The 25523-nt window shown below is 40.5% G+C and overlaps 1 protein-coding gene across 2 annotated transcripts in view; it reads left to right on the top strand.

Moving 5' to 3' along the window:
* The window catches only part of TNPO1 (transportin 1), an 86029-nt gene that overhangs the window by 26684 nt on the left and 33822 nt on the right, over positions 1 to 25523 (top strand). For both annotated transcript variants that reach the window (XM_071802607.1, XM_065860678.2), the window contains exons 5-7: positions 11866 to 12015; positions 21032 to 21138; positions 23833 to 23966. In XM_071802607.1, the coding sequence (XP_071658708.1) occupies positions 11866 to 12015; positions 21032 to 21138; positions 23833 to 23966 (391 nt within the window). The remainder of the gene's footprint in view (positions 1 to 11865; positions 12016 to 21031; positions 21139 to 23832; positions 23967 to 25523) is intronic.

Here is a 25523-nt window from a genome sequence, read left to right as displayed (position 1 = left end):
AGTGCTCAGGGATCTTCCTGAGTTGGGTGAGATGGAGTCCAGATTAACTGAAAAATATCTGAATGAAATAAGCTGGCTTTTACTAATTTATCTGTCAATGATATTATTACTCAGATGATCTGTTAGTACAGGTGTTCCTGCTGCTTTTGGCAGGTATAAAACCTGGCAGATAATGTAGTGACACTGCTCTGCCATAGTGTCGGTTTTGTTGTTCTTTGTGTGTGGTTGTTGGTGATGGGTGTTTGTTGTTTGTGGTTTTGGTTGTGTGGGGGGTGTTTGTGTGTGGTGGTGGTGGTGTTTGTTAGTTTGTTTTCTCCTGGTGTCCTGTGAGCTGTCTTGCCAAGGCCAGTTCTAGTCTCTAGTCAAGGTACATTGAGACAGTTGTCCAAGACATCCAGAGCATGAGGCAGGTCAGAGGAAGTATCATAATACAGACATAATGTCATAATACAGACAATACTGTAAGTGGAAATTCTGAGTTTGTTTTGACCTTGTTGACCGTAGTGATGAAATTCCTAAAGTTGTCTGTATCAAAGCCTTCTTTTATTTTACTTTCTGTAAATGAATATTTATAAGGTCCCTTTTTTTTCTTCCCATCTGAAGCAGACTGACAAAAATAGCTTCCTTCTTAATTCATCTGTTTTATCCTTTTGTAGGACAACTTTGTGAATTCCCTGATGCTTTCTTGTTATATTTAACCTGGAATTACACCATACCGCAGCGTGAACTTTGTGAATGAGAGTTGGATGTGCCTAGCACCAAATAATCAAAAGATAATGGCCATTGTCGTTCACCGAGAACACTCTCTAGTCTTCACAAACTTCACTTGGTCAGTTAGGGAGCATTGGGTGTGATGACTCTGTCATAATCCTGCCGTAATATTTTGTTATATCAGAATACCATGCATGACATGACATGACCTACTTGTATCTGGAAGACTACTGTGTTGCCTTCTTGTAGCATTTCTCTGTTCTACTCTAGCTACATTGGGACTTAATAGGAATAGTCTGTAGAGATTACAATGTTTCTGCATGTATGCATTCTTTGCCTGTGATCAAAGAGACTGTCTTTATATGGGGTCAGAGCTGATACCGCATTCTACTTGGTCTGGTAGGGCGTTCATGTTAGTGGATGCTTTATATGAAAATTGCAAGAACAGAAGTGATCTCAAAGTCTACCACTTCATAGGTAAGATTTGACTTACCTAATGCCTCTACATGGTGAAAAAAGAATGGAACTACAGATATGATATTCTGGTTAAAATTCAAACTGTCCATCCTTTATTCCCAAACCATACATGTCCTTTCTCAGATCTACCTTTTATCCATCTTAGAAAAGACACAGAGGACATGGTTAGTTTGTGCACAGTTTCTGAGAAGCCTTGCATTTGACTCCACTGGGCTCTTGGCATGACCTAGGCTAATGGGAAAATATTGAGATGAATGCCTGATGGTCCTGGTATATTTCTACTGACCCATATAGCCATAGTTATCTATCCTGTTGCAGATAGGCGAATCCTTTGTGATTCTGATCTTGGATCGTGTTTTGGTGACTGACTCTTCACCCTGTCCTAATGTGGCATCTCTAGTCTTCAGTCTCAACAGAGTAGTATCTTAGTGGGCTGATTATGGTGTGGTGTAAGACTGTTGCAGTCAAGGGTCAGAATCCTTGAGGTGAGCTTTTAGTCAGAAGGTGAATGAGCTGGGATTGAGTACACTACTCTTGCCTTTATCATAGGCTTTAAGGATGGTCTTCTAAGGTTATTTCTAAAATGCTTTGGACTTTGTAAACCAGTTGAAGATAGAGCAGTGTCTCTGCAACTCTTGATCTCATTCATGTGATGACTTAGTTGTTCCAAGTACCTTACTTCAACATGGAACATTACCATGGAGGAAGATCCTGTCCCCATCCTCCCTCCCCCAAGTTTTTGCTTCAGTAAAAGTCTGCACAGATGGCAATTTATTTTCTGGTAATCAGGGTGCTAATAATTCATCTAGTTCTGCAAGCATAATTTGAAATGGCTTTTTATAAACTATGACTGGGATCAAAAGTGGTCTTGTGGATTTGATGTGAATGTCTTCTGATGAGGCTTGGAATTTAAACTTTATCTGAACAGCAGTTTTCATGAATCCATTCCATTATGAACTTTTTTGGCATGTTGCTGTTGAAAGATCTTCAAAGCTGAGCCACAAAAAAAAAAAAAATAAAGACCGTTCTGTGACATCAGGTGTTAATTCACTAGCTACTAGTTTCAGGAAGGTATTTTTGAGCAGGATTAATCCAGAAAAGTGGTTCAGCAGATATAACTGTTTAATTAAAACAAATGCCCCATTACCACCACCGCCATCCCCACCTCTCTTGAATACTATCATCCTGCATGATGTCTTCATAAACAGACTAAAATAACTGCCCAGGAGTGAATCTGATTGCAATGCAATTCAGAAGGCAGGTCAGATTAATGTACCCTTGCAGTTTAAAATGCTGCATAACATATGTAGTGTCCTACTCTAAAAAACAGCAGAATATTTTATCTGTAAGTTCAGATACATGAAGAATTATAAAAAGAAATTAAGCCTGACTGAGTTTTAGTAATGAATGCATAAAGTAATTGAGGTGCATAAATATTTTAAGGGAAACCAAGTTATGAGATAATATATTATGTCATATGACTAAAAATTCTGTGTTTTTTCCCTGTATGTTGGCAACTTTTTCCCTTCCGTGCCTTTATAGGGAAGTTGTAGTGAAGATTTAAGTAAAAAGATTCTCCCAAGTAGTTGTATGGCATTCATACCATATGTGAGAATTGGCAGTTTGTTTATTTATTTATACATTTAAAGACTTGAAAGAAACTTTGAAGTTATTCAGTAGATTGAATTATGGGATTCATTGCTTCAGGAATGCTTTCTTGGAGCTCCTTATTCTGAGCATCCAGAATCAGAGTATGGGATCTCCATTATTGTATTGTTCCTTATCCCTGAAGCCCATAAAAGGAAAACATTGAAAAAGAAGTAAAATAACAAGTTCTTGATCACAGAGAAAATTCTCAAAGAGCTACTGGGCATGACTCTTCACAAATGGTCTTTGGGTAGCTACATTAGAAGAGTCTGGGACTGCTGCCTGAGAATTCACCTGTCTCCAGAGGAGATCAGCACACTCCTGGAGATGTTTAGGAGAATTCCCAGGAGCTACAGGGCATGGACCTGCATTGAAAAAACTGCTCAAGTAGTTACCTTGGAGGGATCTAGTACTGCTAACTGAGAATAAATCTGTTCCCAGAGGAGACCAAGACAATCCTGGAGGTACCTGTTTCCAGGCTTCTGAAAGGAAGCTGCCTGAGAAGTCTTCTGGATGTTGGAGGCAGGTCCATGCTCCGTACCTTACTGGGAGTCGTCCCAGACAGCTTTGGAGTGTTTTGGTCTGTTGACTAGCCTAGTGCCTTCATGTACTTAATCACATTGGGTTAGGTTCTTTAAAAGTTCTCTTTACTGTGAGCATTTTGGGAGTGAGTCTTGTAATATATTAATATTTTCTCTCAAGTAGCTTGTTTTGCTGGCTTAATTGAAATTGAATTAATTTTCTTCATGCAGTTAGAAACTTTTCTTTTCCCCCTTTTTTCCCCCCCTTTTTTCCCCCCCTTTTCCCCCCCCCCCGTGGTTCCCCCCCCCGTGGTTCCCCCCCCCCGTGGTTCCCCCCCCCCGTGGTTCCCCCCCCCCCGTGGTTCCCCCCCCCCGTGGTTCCCCCCCCCCGTGGTTCCCCCCCCCCGGTTCCCCCCCCCCCGTGGTTCCCCCCCCCGTTTCCCCCCCCCCGTTTCCCCCCCCCCGTTTCCCCCCCCCCCCGTTTCCCCCCCCCCCCGTTTCCCCCCCCCCCCGTTTCCCCCCCCCCCCCGTTTCCCCCCCCCCCCGTTTCCCCCCCCCCCGTGTTTCCCCCCCCCCCGTGTTTCCCCCCCCCCCCCGTGTTTCCCCCCCCCCCGTGTTTCCCCCCCCCCGTGTTCCCCCCCCCCCCGTGTTTCCCCCCCCCGTGTTTCCCCCCCCCCCCCGTGTTTCCCCCCCCCCCCCGTGTTTCCCCCCCCCCCCCCCCGTGTTTCCCCCCCCCCCGTGTTTCCCCCCCCCCCCCCCCGTGTTTCCCCCCCCCCCCCCCCGTGTTTCCCCCCCCCCCCCGTTTCCCCCCCCCCCCCCGTGTTTCCCCCCCCCCCCGTGTTTCCCCCCCCCCCCCGTGTTTCCCCCCCCCCCCCGTGTTTCCCCCCCCCCCCCGTGTTTCCCCCCCCCCCCCCCGTGTTTCCCCCCCCCCCCCCGTGTTCCCCCCCCCCCGTGTTTCCCCCCCCCCCCCCCGTTTCCGGGCCCCCCCCCGTGTTCCCCCCCCCCGTTTCCGGGCCCCCCCCCCCCGTTTCCGGGGCCCCCCCCCCCGTTTCCGGGCCCCCCCCCCCCCGTTTCCGGGCCCCCCCCCCCCGTTTCCGGGCCCCCCCCCTTTTGTGGGCCCCCCCCCTTTTGTGGGCCCCCCCCCTTTTGTGTCCCCCCCCCCCTTTTGTGTCCCCCCCCCCCTTTTGTGTCCCCCCCCCCCTTTTGTGTCCCCCCCCCCCTTTTGTGTCCCCCCCCCCCTTTTGTGTCCCCCCCCCCCCCCTTTTGTGTCCCCCCCCCCCCCTTTTGTGTCCCCCCCCCCCCCTTTTGTGTCCCCCCCCCCCCTTTTGTGTCCCCCCCCTTTGTCCCTATAGTTAGCATGATCATTTTTTTGGGTTTAGTTAACAACACCCTGGGACAGAATTAACATTTTTCTTCATGTAACTTTCCAGTGGTTTTGAGTTGGAAAAGGGAGTATGTAACAACAGTTACTGTATTTGTTGTCTGGGAGCCAAGGATGTTCTGAGTGCTCTACCCACAGGTATGAGGCAGCGAGGAAGGGGGGTAGGGATGAGGCAGAACTTGGCTGACATCCAGACTGATCAATGAAAATACTCCATGCCATTACCATCAGACGTTATATTTAACAAGAGTTGACTTTTCTGGCTCGTGAGACCTGTTCCTGTTCTGCTCCATTTTGGTTGATTTCCATTCAGGAGCTCCTTTAGTTCGGCTTTTTGCTCTTCTGCCATTTTGCAGAGGTCTCCAGACCTTTCTAGCTTTTCCTGTTTTCTCTCTCTTGCATTGGCTCTTCAGGACCACGTGCTACTGCCTGGGACTGGCTGCTTGATGTGGATGGAGTTCATGAGGAGTTGCGTTGAATGTCTTCTATAATTCTGTTTTCATTTTATATATATAATTACTAATAGTATATTAGTATTTTGTTATCTTATTAAAGTGTTTTTATCTCAGTCCATGAGTTTCTCCCTTCCATTTCTCCCCTACTGGGGGTGAGGGGTGGTGAGCAAGTGGTTATTATGGTTCTGAGTGCTAGCCTCACAATAAATGACTTTTGAGGAGTAAGTTGGAGGTAATTAGGCAGTTACTTGAAACCTTTCCTTAGTGCATCTTATGACCTGAATGTAGTCTGCTGCAAGGGGTGTTTCTTTGTATACTCTTAAGTCAGAGTTTCCTACTCAGTGGTGTTCAGTTGTTTCTTATGTCATGTCTAAGTGTACTTAAAATGCCAGTATCAAGCATCCCTCGTGTGGTGTTTTTCAACAGAATGTGCTACTGGTGTGATTTATAAAGGCACTTCTGTCCACTAAGCAGTACTTGATTCAGTGCAGTTCTGAGGTGCCTCTTACCTGAAAAAATGGCCCCTCCTACTCATGAGGCTGTGTGCTGGTGTCTGATTTCAGCTGTGGTGGCTCCTAGGAAGCAGCACCACCATCTCTTTCTACATTTTCAGAAAGTAGACTCGTGAGGCATTAGGGTGGTATAACAGTTTCGGCATGTTTGTTATCTTGCAGTCCTGGGGCAGGTGCAGTTGGTTAGCTGACCACTATCATGAAGCCAAATCTAACCATATAATGGAATGCTCGTTACCACTTCTCATGTGCAAGTAAAAATACCTTTCCTTTAATGACCAAAGGGAGCAGAACCCTGAAAAAGAACAAAAATATTTTCCAATACCACAAAGAATATTATGCGCAGCATTTTTGGTGAGCTCCAGCATTGAATATCTTTACTGAAAATAATCTAAGGAGCCATATAAAAGCACATCTTGATCATGCAGTCTGATGCTAGTATCAGTAACTAACTAAACATTACTGCTGCTTTAGCAAATAATTTTAAGCTCCTTTCTTCTGTAATGACATAAATCTCATGCTTCGGAGCCACAAGAAGATTTTACTCAGCTCTATCTTCTGCTTTCAGAAGTTATTCAGGAGCAACAGTGCCATGACAGAGTCATAACTACCAGTAATGACTTCTGTCTGTATTCAGCTCAGTATAGGCAGCTAAAAACAGCTTAGCCGTGCAGCACTGGACTGGGCAGCACCATCTCTTCCTAGTGAGGTTGTCTGCTTTATCTGAGGTGGCACACACTGGCTTTTCAAACAGGTACAGGTTCAACAGTACACATTTTTGTTTTGGTATCTTCAAGGAAGAAGCATCACCATGACTTCAACTGATGGATGTTCTTCTCTGAATGAGAAGATATACTGCTGATCAGAGATAATTCTGACTGGCAAGCTTTAAGTCTCAGGAGCTTTAAGCATTGCAAAATGTCAAGCACTCACAGTTTTTCCTCATTTTCCTCCCTCCCCAAAGAAAGGAGTCTGATTAAGTTGTAGGTAGAAACTGAAAACTAAAGAAACTGAAGATGGATTTCAAATTACTTAGAAGAGGTAGAGCAGTATGGTCACACATCAAAGCTTCTTAGATACAGTCTAATTTTCACTGGTGCTCTAAATAGCAGAAGGTCAGTCACTTTGTTCCTAGTAAGAACTCTTGTTTACCCAAACACTAGAAAAAAGTTCAGTATCTAAAATAATAATAAAAGATGAAATTGTATAAAGGTGTAAGTCCAAGGTCTCTATTTTGTTATTGTAGCTAGATATACAGCTGCTTAGGAAGAACACCTCCCCTAGTGCCAAAACTCTATTCTGCCATTCACCAGAGTGCAACCTAATATTGTTGTTTGAAAATCTGCTTATAGTCTCCAGAAAAGTCAGACAGAATGGAAAAAAAAATTAGGAAACACACAGACTACAGGCTTTGGAAATAAAAAATGGCAAGCTTTTGTCTTGAATTAATTTGGCATTATAGGGGAAGAAGCCTTACTGATGAGAAAGGCTGTTGGTTAGAGAAACAGAGTAGTCTGGCTTTATAACAACATCTACACGTGCATGCCGCCACACAGTTTTCTGTTAAGCTATATTTGTAGGATACAGACAGACGGAGTAGTAGTCAAAAATACCAATGCACAGCACCCTTTACAACACTGGTGTAGGTGAGCGTCCTGTATTTTGTACTTCCCAGTACTCACTTAGCAGTTTGAACAGTATTCTGAACTACTCAGTTTTATAACCCAGCCTCAATTTACTCATCCAATTAATCCTTATGTTCCAACAGCTATTCATATGACAGATTGTCACATTTTAATATATAACATTCTGCTTTCATATATTCAGAGTGACAAAACTTCTGTTCATCTGATCAAGTCATTTCTTCAGATAGCCTGATGACTCTTATTCCTAAGTAATTTGCTGCCAAATGCTGTCTAAGCAACTTTCATTGGGAAGCTCGTCATTTCCTTTCCCTGTGCAGTTACCTTAGTGCTAAGGCACTTGTCCGCCCCTTTCCTTAACATATAAACACCAAAGAGGGATGGCATTATCTTTCAGATATTCTCAAACTGCAAGGATACCCTGCATTCGTAACATCATTTGGGATGTTGTAGTGAATCCTCCTCTCAACACACTGAATCTCCACTTCTTATTAAGGATTCTTCTACTCTTGGTAAAATTCTAGCATTGGTTTAACTACATGATCAGGAGATGATACATAAAATGGGATTAGAGGAGAAAAGTGCTGAGACAGTCAGTTTGCATGGTTACAATAGAGAAGCTGAAAATAGGACTGAAACCAGAGGTTTAGTTCTTTAAACTTTGTTGTGGTTTTGCAAGCTTGTAGAGATGTACAAATTCTGGCATTCTGATTGACCTGTGGTCATTATTAACTAGAATGCAGAAACTTCTGTAACTAACCAAGACTGTACAAAACTGTATTTGGAAGCATAGCTGTTGCTGTGTATTATTTAATAAATATGTGACACTCAGCATCAGTGGAACATTTTCTGCTTTGTTTTGGTGTCTTACGGAGGTTCCTAAGCTTAGGTAGTTGTGTCAAACTGTTTTCCATGACTCACATGAGTCAGCTGAGCACTGATTGATTTCACACTAGCCACCACATTTCAAGGTCATTTGTATTTTACTTACACAGAATTATTTGAAACATCATCAATTCTGCTTCTGACATGACAGTAAATCATACCAATGTAAGCTGAAAATGTTATGCTATAGATTACTTAGAAGTCTAACATCCAGAAAAAAAGTAGGATCTTTTTCTGCTGGGAAGCTTATGACAGTATCTTTGTACTGTATTTTTGTACATTAGGACAAAAAAAATTATTCATATTCTACTTTGTATATTATAATGCTCTAGTGGGATCCTTATTTATCTTTTTGTTTGTTTGTTTTACCTCTTTTAAGAGACAGCCAGTCTCTCATTAATGGATCGGAAATCTTCATGTGCAATAGTAATGCTAGTCATCTTTTTTATCTCGTTTTGTATTTGTACATGTTAAGTCCATATCACTAGTTAAAACACAAAGAACGATAGCTTATTTCCAAAAAAAGAGCTTTACAGCTTTAAGACTAAAATAAACACTTTTTTGCTTTAGAAAAAGTCTGACACTAACTCTGACACTAGCATTTAAAGTCGCCAATATTGCAAGAGCAATAGGGCAAAATATAGCCCTGCTGTATCACAGTCTGTGCATGGATAAGCGCTACCCTTATCCCAGTTGTTCAGTTCCTCTAGCAATCTAGAAAACTACATTCTAAGGAAGAGAGGATGAAAAGACCTGGTAACTAAAAAAAAAAGGTCACCTAGACTTACAGGTGAGCTACAAAAACCTTGTTGCTTTCACATATGCAGCCTATGTCATGCAAACTTTCATTAGAGGAAATATGACTGTTTGAGGACACACTGTAGTTCTTAAAAGCATTGCAGTAGCTCTAAAATAATTGATATCTCTGTAATGTGACTAAGTGTCCATTTGCTCTGTCTGTAAACCATTACAATATGGAACTAGTGTTAGTTTTGCAACAATTGAAAATTTGCTGAGAACTGAATTATGATCATGTGATATGGTTTTAATGTAAGGTGAGGCAATGTGACAGGGGAATCTTCCACTGATGAACAGATTTGGCAGAAATGATAACATCAAATGCCAGAGGTCTGTTTCACTTCCCTTCTTTTTCTTGTACTATATGTTCTTGTGAACTCTCTATGCTTTCAGGTTGACTTGAGACAGAAGGAGGCAAGACTATGGTCTTTTTTGATGGCTGAAGCATATGGCTGACACAACTTGTCATGGAATCTGTGAAGAGTAAAGAGAGTCTTACTCAGCTCTTAGGCCATCTGTCCACAATCTTGGTGTTACAGAAAGAGCTCCATCCAGACCATATGTTACTGTATTTTGACAGTGTAGCTGTTAAGTTCTTGAACACCCTGGATTCCATAAATATCCTTGTGTAGTCATATCAGAATTTTTTTTTTGTCAAACTAAGATTTCAATTGTGGTATGGTTGATTTGGTGGTGGGCTTGGGGTTTTTGTTCTTGGGGTTTTTTGTTTGTTTAGATGCCTAAGTGTCAGATTCTGTGTTGCAAGTGGTTGGTGTTTAGCACTAAGTCCACCTTTGTGATTTTTGCTTGTTGCCTCTCAGCATGGTGATAAATTGTTTTGCTTTTTGTTTTTAACCTTTCTTTTTTTTTCTTGCTTCATGAGTTCTTTTTCATTTGTCAGAGATGTGACTGAGTCCTGTGGAATCTTTGTTGCAAGTCTGTGGCATAAACACTTATGAAAAATAGTCTTTCTGTTATCTTGGCAAAGGGAATGTGTTAAAGATGTTTCATGCTGCTGCATACCATAGAATAGTTCATGAAGAAAAAAATGATGCTGAAGTTTCACCTTAACGTGACCTTGATTTTTATCTAAACCAGCTGGCTAATCTGCCTATTTCTGACACAGGGAAGTTAATAGCATCTGTATGCCTGCTTGGTTAAATTGAAGCTGTTGCTTTGTCCCTTTTGTAATTGCAGCTAGGCATTCTAAAGTATGGATGTTTTTCCTTAATGCACTGTTCAATATTTTCATGCTGGTGTTTATTCTAATAGTGGCTAATGTACAGTACTCCAGTCAGGCTCTGGTTGGCACTCTGGCTTCCTTCACCCCAAGAAGATGCTGCTGGCTGATGCAGAATGAGTAACTATTGTGTTCTGTGTCTAACTGTGACTGTGGCTGCTGCTGATGTGGCTTGCAAGGGCTCTGAATCATATGTAAATTAAAGGAAGACTCCTTTGGCTGTCTTCCTCACTGGGCACAACTTTAAATCTTAATTTATGGAGGACTGGATTTCTTGAAGGTGTACCCTATCAATGGATTACATATCTGGAAAGCAATCGGAGTTTGACCCCTTGTGAAAAGTGCTATTCCTGTTCTAACTAGCACAGGTCACAATACAAGGTGTCTTCAATGTCTCACTCAGCCATTGTGGCTGTAATGAGAGTCTTGGTGTTGTGGTGTAGCAGCTTTAGTTTGAAAATACTTCGTATTTGAAAGTTGTGCTTTATTTTGCTTATCCTTGTTTCTGTTAGAATGTTAGTAGTTTTGAAGACCTGTAGTGGATCCATGTGTAAACTAATTCTTGGCACAAAGAAACTCTGAACATCCTTATTACTTGCCGAAATCAGGGCTTCATGCAGAAAGATTCAAACAAGTGGCTAAAGAGCTAGTTAAAATTAGCTTCCTGTGCTGATTAGGGCTGCTGTAAGCTGTGAATTTAAATTTTCTTACGCTACAAACTAATCCTTTCGATGTAGAACATCCAGATCTCACTTTCAGCATGTTTCAGAAGTAATGCCAAGTTACTTTTGCCCTCGGTTGAAGAACCAAATGAGAGTCTGCTCCAGTATGAAAGAAAAACCTATGCTGTTCTTTTTCCATTCCTACTCTTGCCCCAGTAATTTAGAGAAATTTTATGGCAAAAAGATATCAGTGAAGAGAATTCTAACTGTTGCCCAAACTTAAATTCTTTCTCACTTCAAGTTAATTCTGGTCGCGTTTTTCTTATGGTTCACACTATATAACACCTGTTAACATTGTTTAAAGACTACTTTTGTTCTTCTCCCTGTGATTATTAATTTAATAGGTCAATTGAACAGCTGGTATTTGAATATAAATAATAAGGTAATACCTTATTTTGTAGAAAAATTGAATACTATATTTGTGTGGGAATAGGGGGTGGAGGATTTACTTACATAGTTCCTACATCAGTTCTGTATCTTACTACGGTGAAAGCAGGTCTGTTATCAATTTCTTACAGTATCAGTGTTGCAGCAAGCTAGTCAGTACAATCAGAATATCTGAATGTCTTTGGATGATCAATTTCTCGGATATCCTCTCAGTTCAGATCTATTCCTTGCCTATATCTCTGTAGAAAACTTTCTCTTAAAATGTAGAACTTGTAATACTGATATTCTAATTTTGAATAAATAGAAATAGTGAACTCTGTGCCTTAGAAACTTTGCTACGTGAATTGATGGGTGTAGTTGGAAGGAGAGATAAGGAAACAGAGACTAATATCTCTGTATAAGCTTTGCTCTTGTTGCATTGTTCTGGAAGTGTGTTTTATTCCTGTGAGCTGATTAAATGTTGACTCTGTTTATTTTCTGTTGCAGATGAACCAACACGTTCATTGAGTGGTCTGATCTTGAAGAATAATGTAAAAGCACATTTTCACAACTTTCCCAATGGGGTAACTGACTTCATTAAAAGTGAATGTCTGAACAACATTGGCGATTCCTCCCCCTTAATTAGAGCTACTGTAGGTAAGTTTGCTCTTATTGCCGTCTTCTGCATACTGAAAATGTTACTGACTTGAGTGAGAGATGCACTGGTGATAGAAAAAGCTATTACACTCCTAAAATGGTTACATCTGATAATTGCCACAGCTTCACTGTGATTTGATACAGGTCTTTATCTTTAGTGTGAATATACAAAAGTCACACTTTTGTTTCCTATTCTCTTAGAACTGGTTTAGCAATTCTTGTAATGTAACTGAACATGAATTTATTTGAATCTGCTAAAATTAAGCTTGATGCCAATTTCTGTATCAAGACAGGAACACAGTAAAGGTCTGACTTCAGAACTATTTTGATACTCTACCTAGATCAATGAAAACACTACTATTAGCCTGTTTTTTATGCCACACCCCCTCCATATGCATACACATGCATATCCCTTCAGGGAATCATCATACGGTGCATAATGTATTCAGATAATGAGTTTCTGTTTTTAATTACCTTCTGTCAGAAAACAGTAGATAAAAGTGTGGTGTACAGAACATCACAGAATTGTAGAATGATAGAGAGGTTTGGTTTGGAAGGGACCTTAAATATCATCTCGTTCCAGTGAGAAGTTTTTTGTTACATGGATTTCTGGTTGTATAGGTATTTTGGTTTAGTACACCTTTTCCACAAAATGTGCATACTTGCATTATTTTTACTTATTTCTAGGTAAAGTTGTTTTTCTGTTTGTTCTTTGAGAATATGATTTCCTCCAGTGACTACAACCATTGCAGTAATTTTCCTTGTCCACTCAGAAAACTAGAAAAACGTAAAATAAATATATATTTGAGTACAGTAGATAAAATGAGGGTGCATGTCAGAAAGAAAGCCAGCTCGTATCAGCTGACACTTAAAATAATCTACCAGTTACCGCTCCTTTGGAATGCTTTACTTTTTCTATAGCTTTCTTCCTCCAGACATCTGGTTTAGAGACTATGGACTAGAGAAAAATGCTAATCTCATAGCTATTTCCTGCTGTCTTGTCACTTGTGAAAGTGCTTTGCTGTGAATTTTAATAATGTCCCATTTTCTTAATGGCAGTAGAAACAAATCTTTGAGTGGCAGGTACTTCTGTCCTTTCAGGTTGTAGAAGAGTCATGCTTGTTTGTTCGTAAGAGTTGTCAACACAGTGCAGTGTAGCTGACAAAAAAAAAAAATTACAGCTCAATTTGGATTGTTGTCTAAGGTTTGTTGTGTAGTTTTGGCTTGTGGGGTGGCAGAGTTGTGTGTTTTCAAGCAGTACGAAATGTTTGTGGAGTAGTAGCTCAATTACTGCTCAGCTTTAAGAGATCCTTGCAAGGATTATTCAAGCATGTGTGAACTCTGAAGATGAGTAGCAACTAAACTGTATGCATGTGTAAGAGTTGCTATTTAACACATGCTTTGCACCCTGCTGTTTAAAAGTAACTAAATGTTGAAACCTTGTGGCCTTCTGTTTTAATAGTGAGGTTGGTCCAGTACACACCGGTCTCTTGATACTAGTTAGGCGTATATATATATATTACTACCGACTTAGGCCGCCTTGTTAGCATTATGAGTCGGCACATGCTAGTTAAAGCTGCAGTTTGAGATGTATACTGGTTTTTGCAGGTCAAAGTGCTATCAATTTAATCAGCCAGTTGCAAATAAGGTCTCTGGAATTCTGAGAGGAAGATGAACAAGTGCATCAAAATAGCATCAGAGAAGGTTTAATGCAGCATTCATTCTCTTTTGTGGTCTCTAGTATCCAGTGCTAACCAGACAAAAACTTCTACCTTTTGGCCAAGATGGGGGCCAACTGATTAATCCCATCCTCAGAAGTTGCCTCACTGAAGGGAATGAGCATGACAATAGGGTCAGTTTTAGAACTGTGACTTGAAACCAAATGGTAATTACACATTGTATCCTTACTTACCTCTTCCCTATTTTAATCCCCAAATGAGTAACAATGTGGAACTTCTCTATGCTGTGTGATAGGGGTTTAAAAACCCCTGTGTGCCAGTGTTGAAATATGGATTCAAGTTCAAAAAAGATGGCTGCATATGTTGAGGACCCACAAACGTACAAGGAAGTAAATGCATCTATTTAGGAAGTGTCTGTAACTGTTGTTAAAACTTTCTGAGGATTCTAGTCTGTGTGGACCGTACAGAATCACAGAATGTGATTGGAAGGGACCTCGAAAGCTCATCCAGTCCAATCCCCCTGCCGGAGCAGGAACACCCAGATGAGGTTACACAGGAAGGCGTCCTGGCGGGTTTTGAATGTCTGCAGAGTAGGAGACTCCACAACCTCCCTGGGCAGCCTGTTCCAGCGTCTGTCACCCTCACTGAGAAGAATTTTCTTCTCAAATTTATGTGGAACGTCTTGTGTTCCAGTTTGAACCCATTGCCCCTTGTTCTATCGTTGGTTGTCACCAAGAAGAACCTGGCTCCATCCTCATGGCACTCATCCTTTATATATTTGTAAACATTAATGAGGTCACCCCTTAGTGTAGCTCCTGCTTAAAAGCAAGCTGTGGAAATAGTTTGAGTCTTTAACAGTGTTGGCAGAACTGAAGAGCTTCACTGCAGAAAGAAAGTGAAAGCTAGTGATTGTCCTGCGAGGGGGAATTTTGTTATTAAGTTCAACTTTTTAGCATTAAGATATTCAGAAATCATCTCTAGGAGCTACAGAGGCAAAACACCACACCAAAACCTCAACCTTCCCCCTGACCTGTTATCAAAGTACTGAAGCGTAGCTGCTTTTTCTTTATGTTCGTTTATTTTTATTGTAGAATTAATGCTGTAAACTGGGGTTGCATGTAATTGAAACAGTGACATAAAAGATGCTGACATTATAATTACCCTTATGTTTTTAAAAATTTCTGACATCCTTCTGAACTATGTTATCTCGTAGCTTACTGCTCAATTAGCCCAGCTGCTATATTGGTTAGGTTTCACATTTGTCAAGTGAAATGTCAGCAGATTCTGTAATACTGTTTTGAAGTTCATTACTAATTGAAGACGGTCTTTATAAAGACTTTCAGATTTCTAACCTTTGAGCTTAGTATGTTGGTCAGAAGGAAGGACATGTTTTAACTGTCAGCTCTGACCCAAACCTGTCAAAAAGCTGCAAGCTACTAAATTGATTATTTCTTTAGTTTGATTATTCTTCTGACATCCACATTTCTGTGTCTGAAGTGTTGCAGAGACAGCCACAAAGGCTGATTTCTGGTGTCTTCTGTTTCTTGCTGACCAAATAAAGCAACAGGTGGGTGGGAAAAAATTAGTATTTGAAAGAATATGAAGTTCATTAGAAGCCCATGAAGATTGCTTTTAACATGAACATAAATCCCTAAAACTCAATTTTATGTGGCTCTTTCCTCATTGTTCTTAGAACCCTTTGTGTCGTGGTTGAGATGGACAAACAATATAGACCAAGTTCTTCCAGAATGAAAGTAGTAGATGCATTTATTGCCACAAGTGCATTTTTATACAGTTTTACCAGTTCATGTGTCTCTTCACTATTGGTTACAAGTTACAGCAGTAACATCTCATTGGCTAATTTTACTATCATCAGTGTTACTCTTCCACTCCCTTCTCTCTCGCCGGTACACCTTAATATCTCCGGATACTTTTTTACTCCCTTCTTTCTCACAGGTAGGTCTTAGTATCTTCAAGGCTAATTTCTGTTCCCATGCCCTCCATCAGGGAATCCACGGACTGACCGTAGTCCCCCACAATTCCCTCTCTTTGTTTTTGTGCTAAAAAAATTGCCTTCATTGTCCTCTGCAGGGCCCTTTGCAGCAGAGAAATCATGCATGGCAACATCAGTAACACAACCACAACAATCATCAAAACAATCAGTCCTAAAAGCACGCAATCACTAAGCAATTTATTTAACGAATCCCATCAAAATCTTCACACCCATGTCCTTGAGCTAATAACAAAGTCTGTTGCAGCTCTGTTCTACAGTGTAGCATGTCTTACAGAATCTACATCTAACAAAAGCCCACTTAAAGCCTTAGAAGTTCTGTTAGTTTGTTTAGCTAACCAGCATCCTGATTTTTCTGAAGTATTTAAAGCTTTAGCTGTGCCAACACCAGGTACAAGAGATCCTAAAACCCTTAATCCCGATCCCCAAAGATCTACATTATCATCACATTTTGACTTTTATATATGTGTGTATATATATATATATATATATATATATATGCAAAAAACATTTTTCCTGTGTTGCTCTTCTGTGATCTATTATCATGGATACATTGGGCATTAAGAGAGTTAACTGTTCTGAACTACATGGTCCTCCAACAGCATTAGAAGGAATTCCTGGCCAGGCTCTATCTCTGCAGATCAAGAACACACCATATGGGAGTTTTCAGGGTCACTGTCTCACATTATGAATGGCACCCCTTGGATTCTTCTGTGAGGCGTTGCACCAACGAGTTTCATTTCTATAGTCACCAAGGTTAGCGTTAACATTTTGCAGTTTTATCCGTTCATGCTTTAGCATATTGTCCTGACACTTTTCACAAAGCAACTGGATACAAGCATCCATAGGCACAGATTGCGGTAATTCCAGTTCCTGTGGTTCAATAGCTGCTTCCGGGAGGCAATTAATCCAAACTGTCGTGTTGGTATTATTACAGTTTGTTGCAATGCCTCTGCACTGACCACTGTTTTGAAACCGTTGTGTGATGCTGCTGCCTGTAGTCGTCAAGGGGGATGCCAACCAAGCATGTGTGGAAAGGGTTTTCTGGAGATGCCATAGCTAGGCATATGGAGTCCTGGTCAGTAGTGTTGGCTAAAGTAATTCACATGTTTGTCTTTGTCTGTGCAGGCATCCAAAATGCAGCAGCTGCAGCAATCATTGTCAGGAAGACAGCACAGGTTTCACGTTTCATGCTGGCAACCATTGCCACCCTTGATCTGTAAAGACACAAGCGTAGCCTCTCCCCCAGGTTATCAATTGATGTGACCTTTTCCATTGACCATTAACTAGTGATTTGACCATAACTAATGTAGGTTCTTTCTGATTTAGCATGTTTTTGTGTCATACTTGCAAAGTGTTTAATCACAGGACTAATTTGGGCTGCATCACTTAGATAGAAACGATTCATCACATACAGTGCTTTTCATAATCAGTTTTGTGGTGTTTCCCCTACGTCTCCCCCTTTTTCTTTTTAAAACAAAACAAAAACATTTCAGAATCAGATACATGCGTTGGACCTTGACTACATACTCAGAATCACAAATCAAATTTAGAGGATCCTCCTTAAAAAGCTCTAAGTAAAGTAGAGCTGCACCAACTTCTGCTCATTGGGTTGAACCTTCAATAATTTTTACAGAATAGTGCCAGTTGTTATCTTCAGGCCAGACTACTACAGCTTTATTAGACTTCCCTGAACCATCAACAAAAACTCTGCAAACATATGGGATTAGACCAAATACAAGTATGGTCTGTGACTGACTGTGAAAGATATGCAGGTTCTACAGCAATTTACACTTAGGAATGCCAAAAGCTGTGCTATTAAGAAAATCAGCTAGTGCAATTTACAAGGACATAGTTTACAAATAAAAAAAAAAAAAATTAGATTTCACAAATGGTACATAGATGACAAAAGGATCATGGCCTATTAAGACTTAAATTCATTCCCTGCATTTCTTGATCAGAGTAACAGTTGGTGTATCAGTCTGTTAGCATTCTCATCATACTGTCGCACAATAGCCACAGGTTGTTTCTGTGTTGTAGCTATAAATAGACAAATCTGCAAGTCAAATCAAATGCAGTCAGCTTGTAAGGTTGTCACACATTTATTCATCAAAGTCTCTTAAGTCCCTTTTGGTTGCATATTTATGGGACATTGTTTTCCCTTACTGGATCGAAGTCCTGTTTCAGTTCTATCGATGTAGTGTTGGCTTTACCAGAACATTGTCTGCCAATACTAATGGAAATACAGCATTTGAAATGTCCTTGGAGATTTCTCACTTGCAGCAAGCAGATTTGCACCATCCAAGCAGCTTCTTGTAGGACATGCAACTAAACAGAATTCTCAGAAAATGTTATTTGAGCTTACAATTTACTTAACAAATCTTGACCCAGGAGAGGTATAGGGCTTTCTGGCAAATACAAGAATTCATATGGTAAAACTTTGTTCCAAATTTGGCATTCCATTGATCTCTGAAAAATGGCCTTTCATTTTCTCCCATGAGCTCAAAAACTAGCATGGTGAATTTACGAAGAAGTTTCTTACAACCAGTTACCACGGAGTAAGTATATTTAAAAAAAAAAAAATTTGGTTTAATTTCCCAGCTTCATTAGAACTGTGGACCCACTGGTGGTGCCTTTAAATTTCACCCTCAGACTCCTTCATGCAAGTATTACAGTTCTCTAACAGTAATATTTGGGGGGGGGGGGAGGTGGTTAGAGGGGAGTAAAACCTCCCTCTCGCCCCCATCTGAGATGGCAAGATCTCCTGCCCAGCATGAAAACAAATCAGTCCAAACTCCATATCAAACCAACCTGGCTCCACTCCACACCCAAATTAGTACCAGTCTGACCCAGAAAAGCACTGAGCACTCTGACCCCCCCAAAGCTGACCACTGTGAAAAGACCAGCTTCAGCAAGGAGGTAAAATGATGAGCTCTCTCCCCAGATGTGCTGAAACCTAACAAGATTGAAGCAAAAAGGAACAGCACCAACAACCCCTGATTCAAAGCTGAGAAGCAATGCAGTGCCACAACAAGGATGAATGACAACACCTCAGGAAAAAAAGACGGGGGGGGGAATAAAGCCCCCCTTTCTCCATTTAGCAGTGGGCAACCAGGTTTTTCCGTTTTATTTTTTTTTTCTTCTTGCTGCAGTTTAGATACAACCAAAGCCACGCAGGTGGCGTAATTTCTAGTATGAAGTGGGAGGCTCTGGCGAACTCCTCAGTTACAACGAACTGAGTTTATCTTGCAGCTTGACAGAGGCCTGGGATATTTTGCTTTTATGTTTCCGATTTCATTCCAACCATAATACACTTTATGTGCAATTCCAATTAGCTCAACAATAGCTGCATTCCTTAGTTCCATTTACCTTTTACAATTTACAGATGTCAAAAACCAGCATATTAAACATCAATCCGTTATTCCATTTTCCTAGACCCAAATCACTTCATATTCTAGCAGCTTTGAAATACAGCTTCATATAACGCCAGGTTCATGTCCATCATAGCATTTAGGGTGGGGTGTTTTTGTTTTTTTTTTTTTTAATGCAAATCAGAGTTTAACGGTTTAAATTCTTTTCTGGTCTCAGAATTATCAGATAACAATAAGAGCAAATTAACTTACAGTACCGTAATTCATCCTTTTTTTTCAAAAGTTCCGCAGAACAACATGAATTGCAATACAGCAGTGGTCTCAGGTCACTCCTTACCTGTGCATTTGGAAGTGTTTCCAGCTATGTTATCCTGTTCCTGTTTGGGATAAGCCTTTTTGAAGAACGCTTTAAGTAGTTTTCAAATAGTCTTTCTTTCAGCTGTGAAAGCTTGCACATACTACAAGTATAGCCAGACCACTTGTTATCCTCTGAAACCACTTTTACAACCTTGAAAGGGTCTTCTGCCAACTCTTTTTTTGAATCTGCCAACTTGCTTTAGACATATAACTTCTGCCACATGTTATTCCAGAGGAGTTCAAGGCATTTCATTCTTATGTTTGTTTCTAAACCCATATTAAGTCTATAAATAAACCAGATCTAAGCAAGGGAGAGAAGAAAATTTGTTTATTTTGTTCTTTTTGTGAAGTTCAGTTTAATTTTAAAAAAATGGATCATTAAGATCCAGCAACTGTAAAATAAGTATTTTCTGTTAATGCATCTGATATTCTTTGCAGGACCATAATATTCAGGAGAAATGAAGTCTTTAAGACTCTGTAGATCTCCATAGGCATTTGAGAATCTTTTCTGTTGCAGTTATGAAGAGAACTGGATACAAACTAATGGAGCTGTAAAATTGTGGTTTGCCTCTTGTCTTCTTTTTTGCCCTTAGTCTTTGTGGGTTCTACAGCATATTGCATCAAAGGAAACATGATGCAAAACAACTTTTAATTAATCTATTACTGTCCAGCACGTTCTTTGCTCTGTAATGTTGTCCTGTGTTTTTGTGTATTTAACAGGAATTTTAACATTTTATTCTAAATTAAAATTATTTGTTGTGATTGCCTCAATGAAAAAGCTTAGGAAAGCTTTTTTCATCACTTGTCACTTGGGAGATTAGTAGTATCAAGTTTTTCTGTGTTCATACTTATTAAAAGTAATTGTCAGTAGCATGACAGACTATGCTAGCAGCTTCATTTTGTCTTGAGACAAAATGGACTCATGCTATGCCAGTCCCAGTTGACAAGCAGCCTTCCCTGTTTGTCACCTAATTAGTTTTTTTCTGGTATTTCTCTATGTGCTGGAAACAGAATTAGTGACTCTTTGATCTGACCTATCTATTTACTGGGTCTCAATCAGCCAACTATTACAGCTGATCACTGGATGACCTGCCATAGTGTGTAAGCTCTTAGTAGGTATTTCAGTCTTAGAATGTTTCCTTAATACTTTATGTAAAGACAGTGAAGTTGTGAACATATAATGTAGCACTAGACTTCCACATTCTTGCTTTTGTATCATGATGAAGAGGTGACTTGAGGCAGGTACTCTATAATTACTGGAGGTCAATATTTGTAGAGTGTTTATTAAATTTAGATCCAAGGCTGCCCTGCAGTGTTTTGACGTGATTATTTCCTTAACAGGAATTACTTTGTGTTTCATTTCTCATGCCTGAGATCTTCATGATTGCAGGAAGGAACAGCCCACCTTTGCATTTAAAAGCCCTTCAAATACCATTTATAATTAAATGTACTTCCTCTTTTTATGCTTGCCAGTTCTTAAAAAAACCCAAGAAAATTCTTAACTCCTTATACTTTTGAGAGAAGAAAAATGAGAAAAATTGGTATGAAACATGAAGGTATGTGAGATCTCATTTAATTAATCCCTTTGATTCCTTTAGGCATTCTGATAACAACCATTGCCTCAAAAGGGGAATTACAGAATTGGCCTGAACTCTTACCAAAGCTTTGCAGCCTGTTGGATTCTGAAGATTACAATACCTGTGAGGTAAGGAGACTTACAGAAAAAATATTATAATCTGAATTTGATTATTTTTGTCTCTGTGCATGGTCACTAGGTATTTGTATTGTATTGTCTGTGTATACATGTACATATATTATCCCCAGAGAACAGGGCTCAGATTTCTTCTGCCTGCATTCCATGTTCTTACTGTTCATTCAAACAGATTTGTTTTCTTTACATAAAAGCAGAATAAGACTGCAGATGGCTAGTCATAGCATTTCATCTGAGAAGTGTCCTGAAGTTACCATTCTGTGGTGCCTCATGCATCCTCAGCATCCCATGGCTAGGAGAACGATAAACTCCCCATCAATCCGGAACTTGTACGGAATTTGCTGCTCCAGCTAGATCCCTACAAGTCAATGGGGCCTGATGGGATTCATCCAAGGGTGCTTAAAGAGCTGGCTGACGTCATATTGAGACCTCTCTCCATGATTTTTTCAATGCTGTTGGGAATCTGGAGAGGTCCTGGAAGATTGGAAGCTGGAAAACGTCCCAATCTACACGAAGGGCAACAGGCATGATCCTGAAAACTAGAGACCTGTCAGCCTCACTTCTGTTCCTAGCAGAATCATGGAGAAGATTGTTCTGGGAGTTATTGGAAAAACATCCAAACAACAACGCAGTGGTTGGTCCCAGCCAGCATGAGTTCATGAGGCGAAAGTCTTGCCTGACCACCTTAATTTCATTCTACAACAAGGTTACCCACCTAGTTGACCAATGGAAGCCTGTCAACATGATCTTTTTGGATTTCAGTAAAGCCTTTGATACTGTCTCTCACAGTATCCCCCTGGACAATGTGTCCATCACACAGCTGGATAAACACACAGTGCAGTGGGTGAGCAGTCGACTGACAGGCCGGGCTCAAAGGGTTCTAGTAAATGGGGTTATGTTTGGCTGGCCACCAGTCACTACTGGGGTTCCGCAGAATCTATCTTAGGGCTGGCACTCGTCAATGTCTTTGTAAATGACTTGGACACAACACTTGAGGGATTGCTTGTAAGTTTGATGATGCAGAATTGAGGGGAGCTGTCAACACTCTCGAGGGCAGAGAGGCCCTGCAGAGGGATCTGGACATACTGGAGAACTGGGCAGTCACCGACCACATGAAGTTCAACAAAGGCGAGCGCTGGATTTGGCACCTGGGGCACGGCAACCCTGGCTGTACATACAGACTTGGGGATGAGATGCTGGAAATCAGCTCAGTGGACAGGAATCTGGGGGTTCTGGTTGATGGCGAGTTCGACATGAACCAACAGTGTGTCCTGGCAGCCAAGGGGGCAACTGTGTCCTGGGTGCATCCAGCACAGCATTGCCAGCTGGGCAGGGAGGTGATTGTCTCGCTCTACTCTGCACTGATGCGGCCTCACCTGGAGCACTGTGTGCAGGTCTGGGCACCACAGGATAAAAAAGATGTAAAGCTACTGGAGAGTGTCCAGAAGAGGGCTACAAAGCTACAGAGTTGGTAAAGGGTTTGGAGAGGAAGCTGTATGAGGAGTGGCTGAAGTCACTTGGTTTGTTCAGCCCAGAGAAGAGGAGACTGAGTGGAGAGCTCATCATGGCTACAGCTTCCTCACAAGGGGAGGAGGAGGGGCAGGTGCTGAGCTCTTCTCTAAGGCAGCCAACAACAGAACCTGAGGGAATGTCAGGAAGATGTGCCAGGGCAGGTTCAGGTTGGACATTAGGAAAAGGTTCTTCACCCAGAGGGTGCTGGAGCACTGGAACAAACTCCCCAGGGAGGTGTAACAGCCCCAAGCCTGACAGTGTTCAAGAAGAGACTGAACAACACCCTCAGACACATGGTGTGAACTCTGGGATTGTCATATGCAGGGACATATGACATATGATCCTGGTGGGTCCCTTCCAACTTAGGACATTGTATGATTCTATTAATTTTCTCTTAATTAAAATAAGTGTTCATTCTTCTTGTAACTTAATTTGGAAAAGGTATCTGTCATTGCTATGTCATGATGAAATGAACTGTTTTTTTGAGGGTGTATGAAGGAACATAAATAAATACCGACTTAGTGTTGCTATTTATTAACTTAGTTTTAAACTATGAGGAGAAAAAATAAGGATAGTCTGATTTTTAAAAAATAGAAATGTGTTGACACAGCTTTAATTACTTGATACTGTCTCCATGAAAATGTGTGAAGCATTTTATAGAAAATAATCCTCAGAGAGGGGATAATAGTCTGAGATGCCATGCCGTTATGTAGTGGTCTAGCGCTGCTTTCTCAAGATAAAAGAAAAAAAATATTTGAAACTCAGATTGACCATTATATCCAGAATTCTGTTTTGCCCCATGACGAACTAACGAAATACAATCATGTGTGTAATTGAATTGGATACTTCTGGACTTGGACATTTATTTTGCAAATAAGAAGTACATTTTAAGCATTTTTTAAAATATTATTGAATAGATGATTGTTGAATGCTAAAATTAAAATTACCACTTATCCATTACTGCCTCACCAAGCTTGAGACCTTAGAGATGCCGGTATAAAGTGCTAAAAGAAAAAGCCTTTAAGGATGTTTCAATTTAATTCCATATTTAGATGGCTGCGTTTACTGTGTTAACTAGCTACTTGTGCTGTGCTGAAATTACTTGTTCTGTACAAAGCCTGAAATTTTGCTTTCTTCAGAACGTGAAAGAAATTGGTTTTTGTTTTTTCTAACCAGGGTGCTTTTGGTGCTCTTCAGAAGATATGTGAAGATTCTGCTGAAATTTTAGATAGTGATGTATTGGACCGACCACTCAATATCATGATACCTAAGTTCTTGCAGTTCTTCAAGCACAGCAGTCCAAAAATTAGGTAGGTTTAGGTATTGTACTACAGTTAACTGTGAAAATATTATTTATATGAGCAGCAAATTTGCTATTTCATAGATCTGTTTGAAGCATGCTTTGTTTTTTTAGATGATCCTGCAGAGATTCCATGCATCAGTAATTTCCATGTTCATCTGCTTAGTTAATACAACAGCCTTACTTCTTTATACATCTTCCAAATGTACAGTCAACCTGTGATATTGAAAATCAAACTGTTTACATTTTATGTATTATGAAAAATTTAATGCTGTGGTTAGAACTTAATATTCTGATTAGAATGAACACTTTTGCATTCATTCTGTAATAATTTCAGTAGTGGGAGAGTCAAAATTCTTTAACTGACAATAGTTCCTCAGTTCTTGCAGAAAAAAATTTCTGTTTTAACTGCACTGAAACTTAGCTCTGTATCTTTCAGTTGAATCAAATTCAAAGGTTTCATCATCTTTTCATTGTCAAACTGTATTGATGTCTCCAAAGTAACAGAAGTATAGAAGAAAAATTCCAGAATTAAATTGCTATTGCTAATATTAATTAAAAAGAACAGTAGCTTTTAGTCCAGAATGAGCCCACAGAGTGCCCGTGCTAGTGGTATCCTGAGGTGGAGGGTTGCCAGCTAGTTGAGGGAGGTGATCCTTCCCTTCATCTTTGAGGTGAGGCTACACCTAGAGTGCTGTGTCCAGTTCTGTGCTGTCCAGACCAAAAGAGACATTGGCATACTGGAGAGAGTCCAGGGCTGTGAAGATGATGAAGAGACCAGAGCATCTCTCTTATGGGAAAAGTCTGAGAGAGCTGGGACTGGGGGAGCTCATAATCCTATGTAAAATACCTGAAGGGAGGGAGCAAAGAAGGCATGGTCAGGCTCTTTCCAGTGACAGAACCAGAGGCAATGGTCACATACTGAAACACAAAAGGTTCCTTTTTTACTATGAGAAGAGTGACCAAGCCCTGGCACAGGTTGCCCACAAAGGTGGTGGACTCCCCATCCTTGGAGATGTTAAAAAGCCATCTGGTCCTGGGCAACTGGTGTTAGGTCACCCTGTTTGATTAGAGGAATTAGACCAGATGACCTCCAGAGGTGCCTTTGAACCTCAGCCATTCTGTGATTCTGTGAAATGTGGTTTTTTTAACTCCCGTTTGAAGATTATGTTGAAAGATTCTTCAACTTGGCAGTGTGGCAGTTCTTCATTGCCAACAGTAATAGATGAATATTAGTAGGTGAATATTAACAGGAAGAGTATAATTTGGAATATATCATGATAGGATTCAAGTAAGATTTAGAAACTGACCTAAAATAGATCCACACTAAGAAAAATATGTAACAAAGCATGAACTTGCTCTTGTAGAAAGATAAACTTAATACTTTTCTGGAGCTGAGAGAGATGGAAAAAAATGTGCTTTTTTTCCTTACCACATTATATATGGTGGTACTTGAAATATGATTTTATAATTTTGCTTGCTAGTATTGTAGGTGTGCAGATTTGTTCCATCTTTCCTCTAGAAAATGTTTGAACAATGTAATTTCCTTCCTAATGTTTTTTTATGC

This window comes from Patagioenas fasciata, chromosome Z (genome assembly GCF_037038585.1).
Source record: "Patagioenas fasciata isolate bPatFas1 chromosome Z, bPatFas1.hap1, whole genome shotgun sequence".
Classification (NCBI taxonomy): domain Eukaryota; kingdom Metazoa; phylum Chordata; class Aves; order Columbiformes; family Columbidae; genus Patagioenas; species Patagioenas fasciata.
This window is presented reverse-complemented; position numbering and strand designations above follow the sequence as displayed.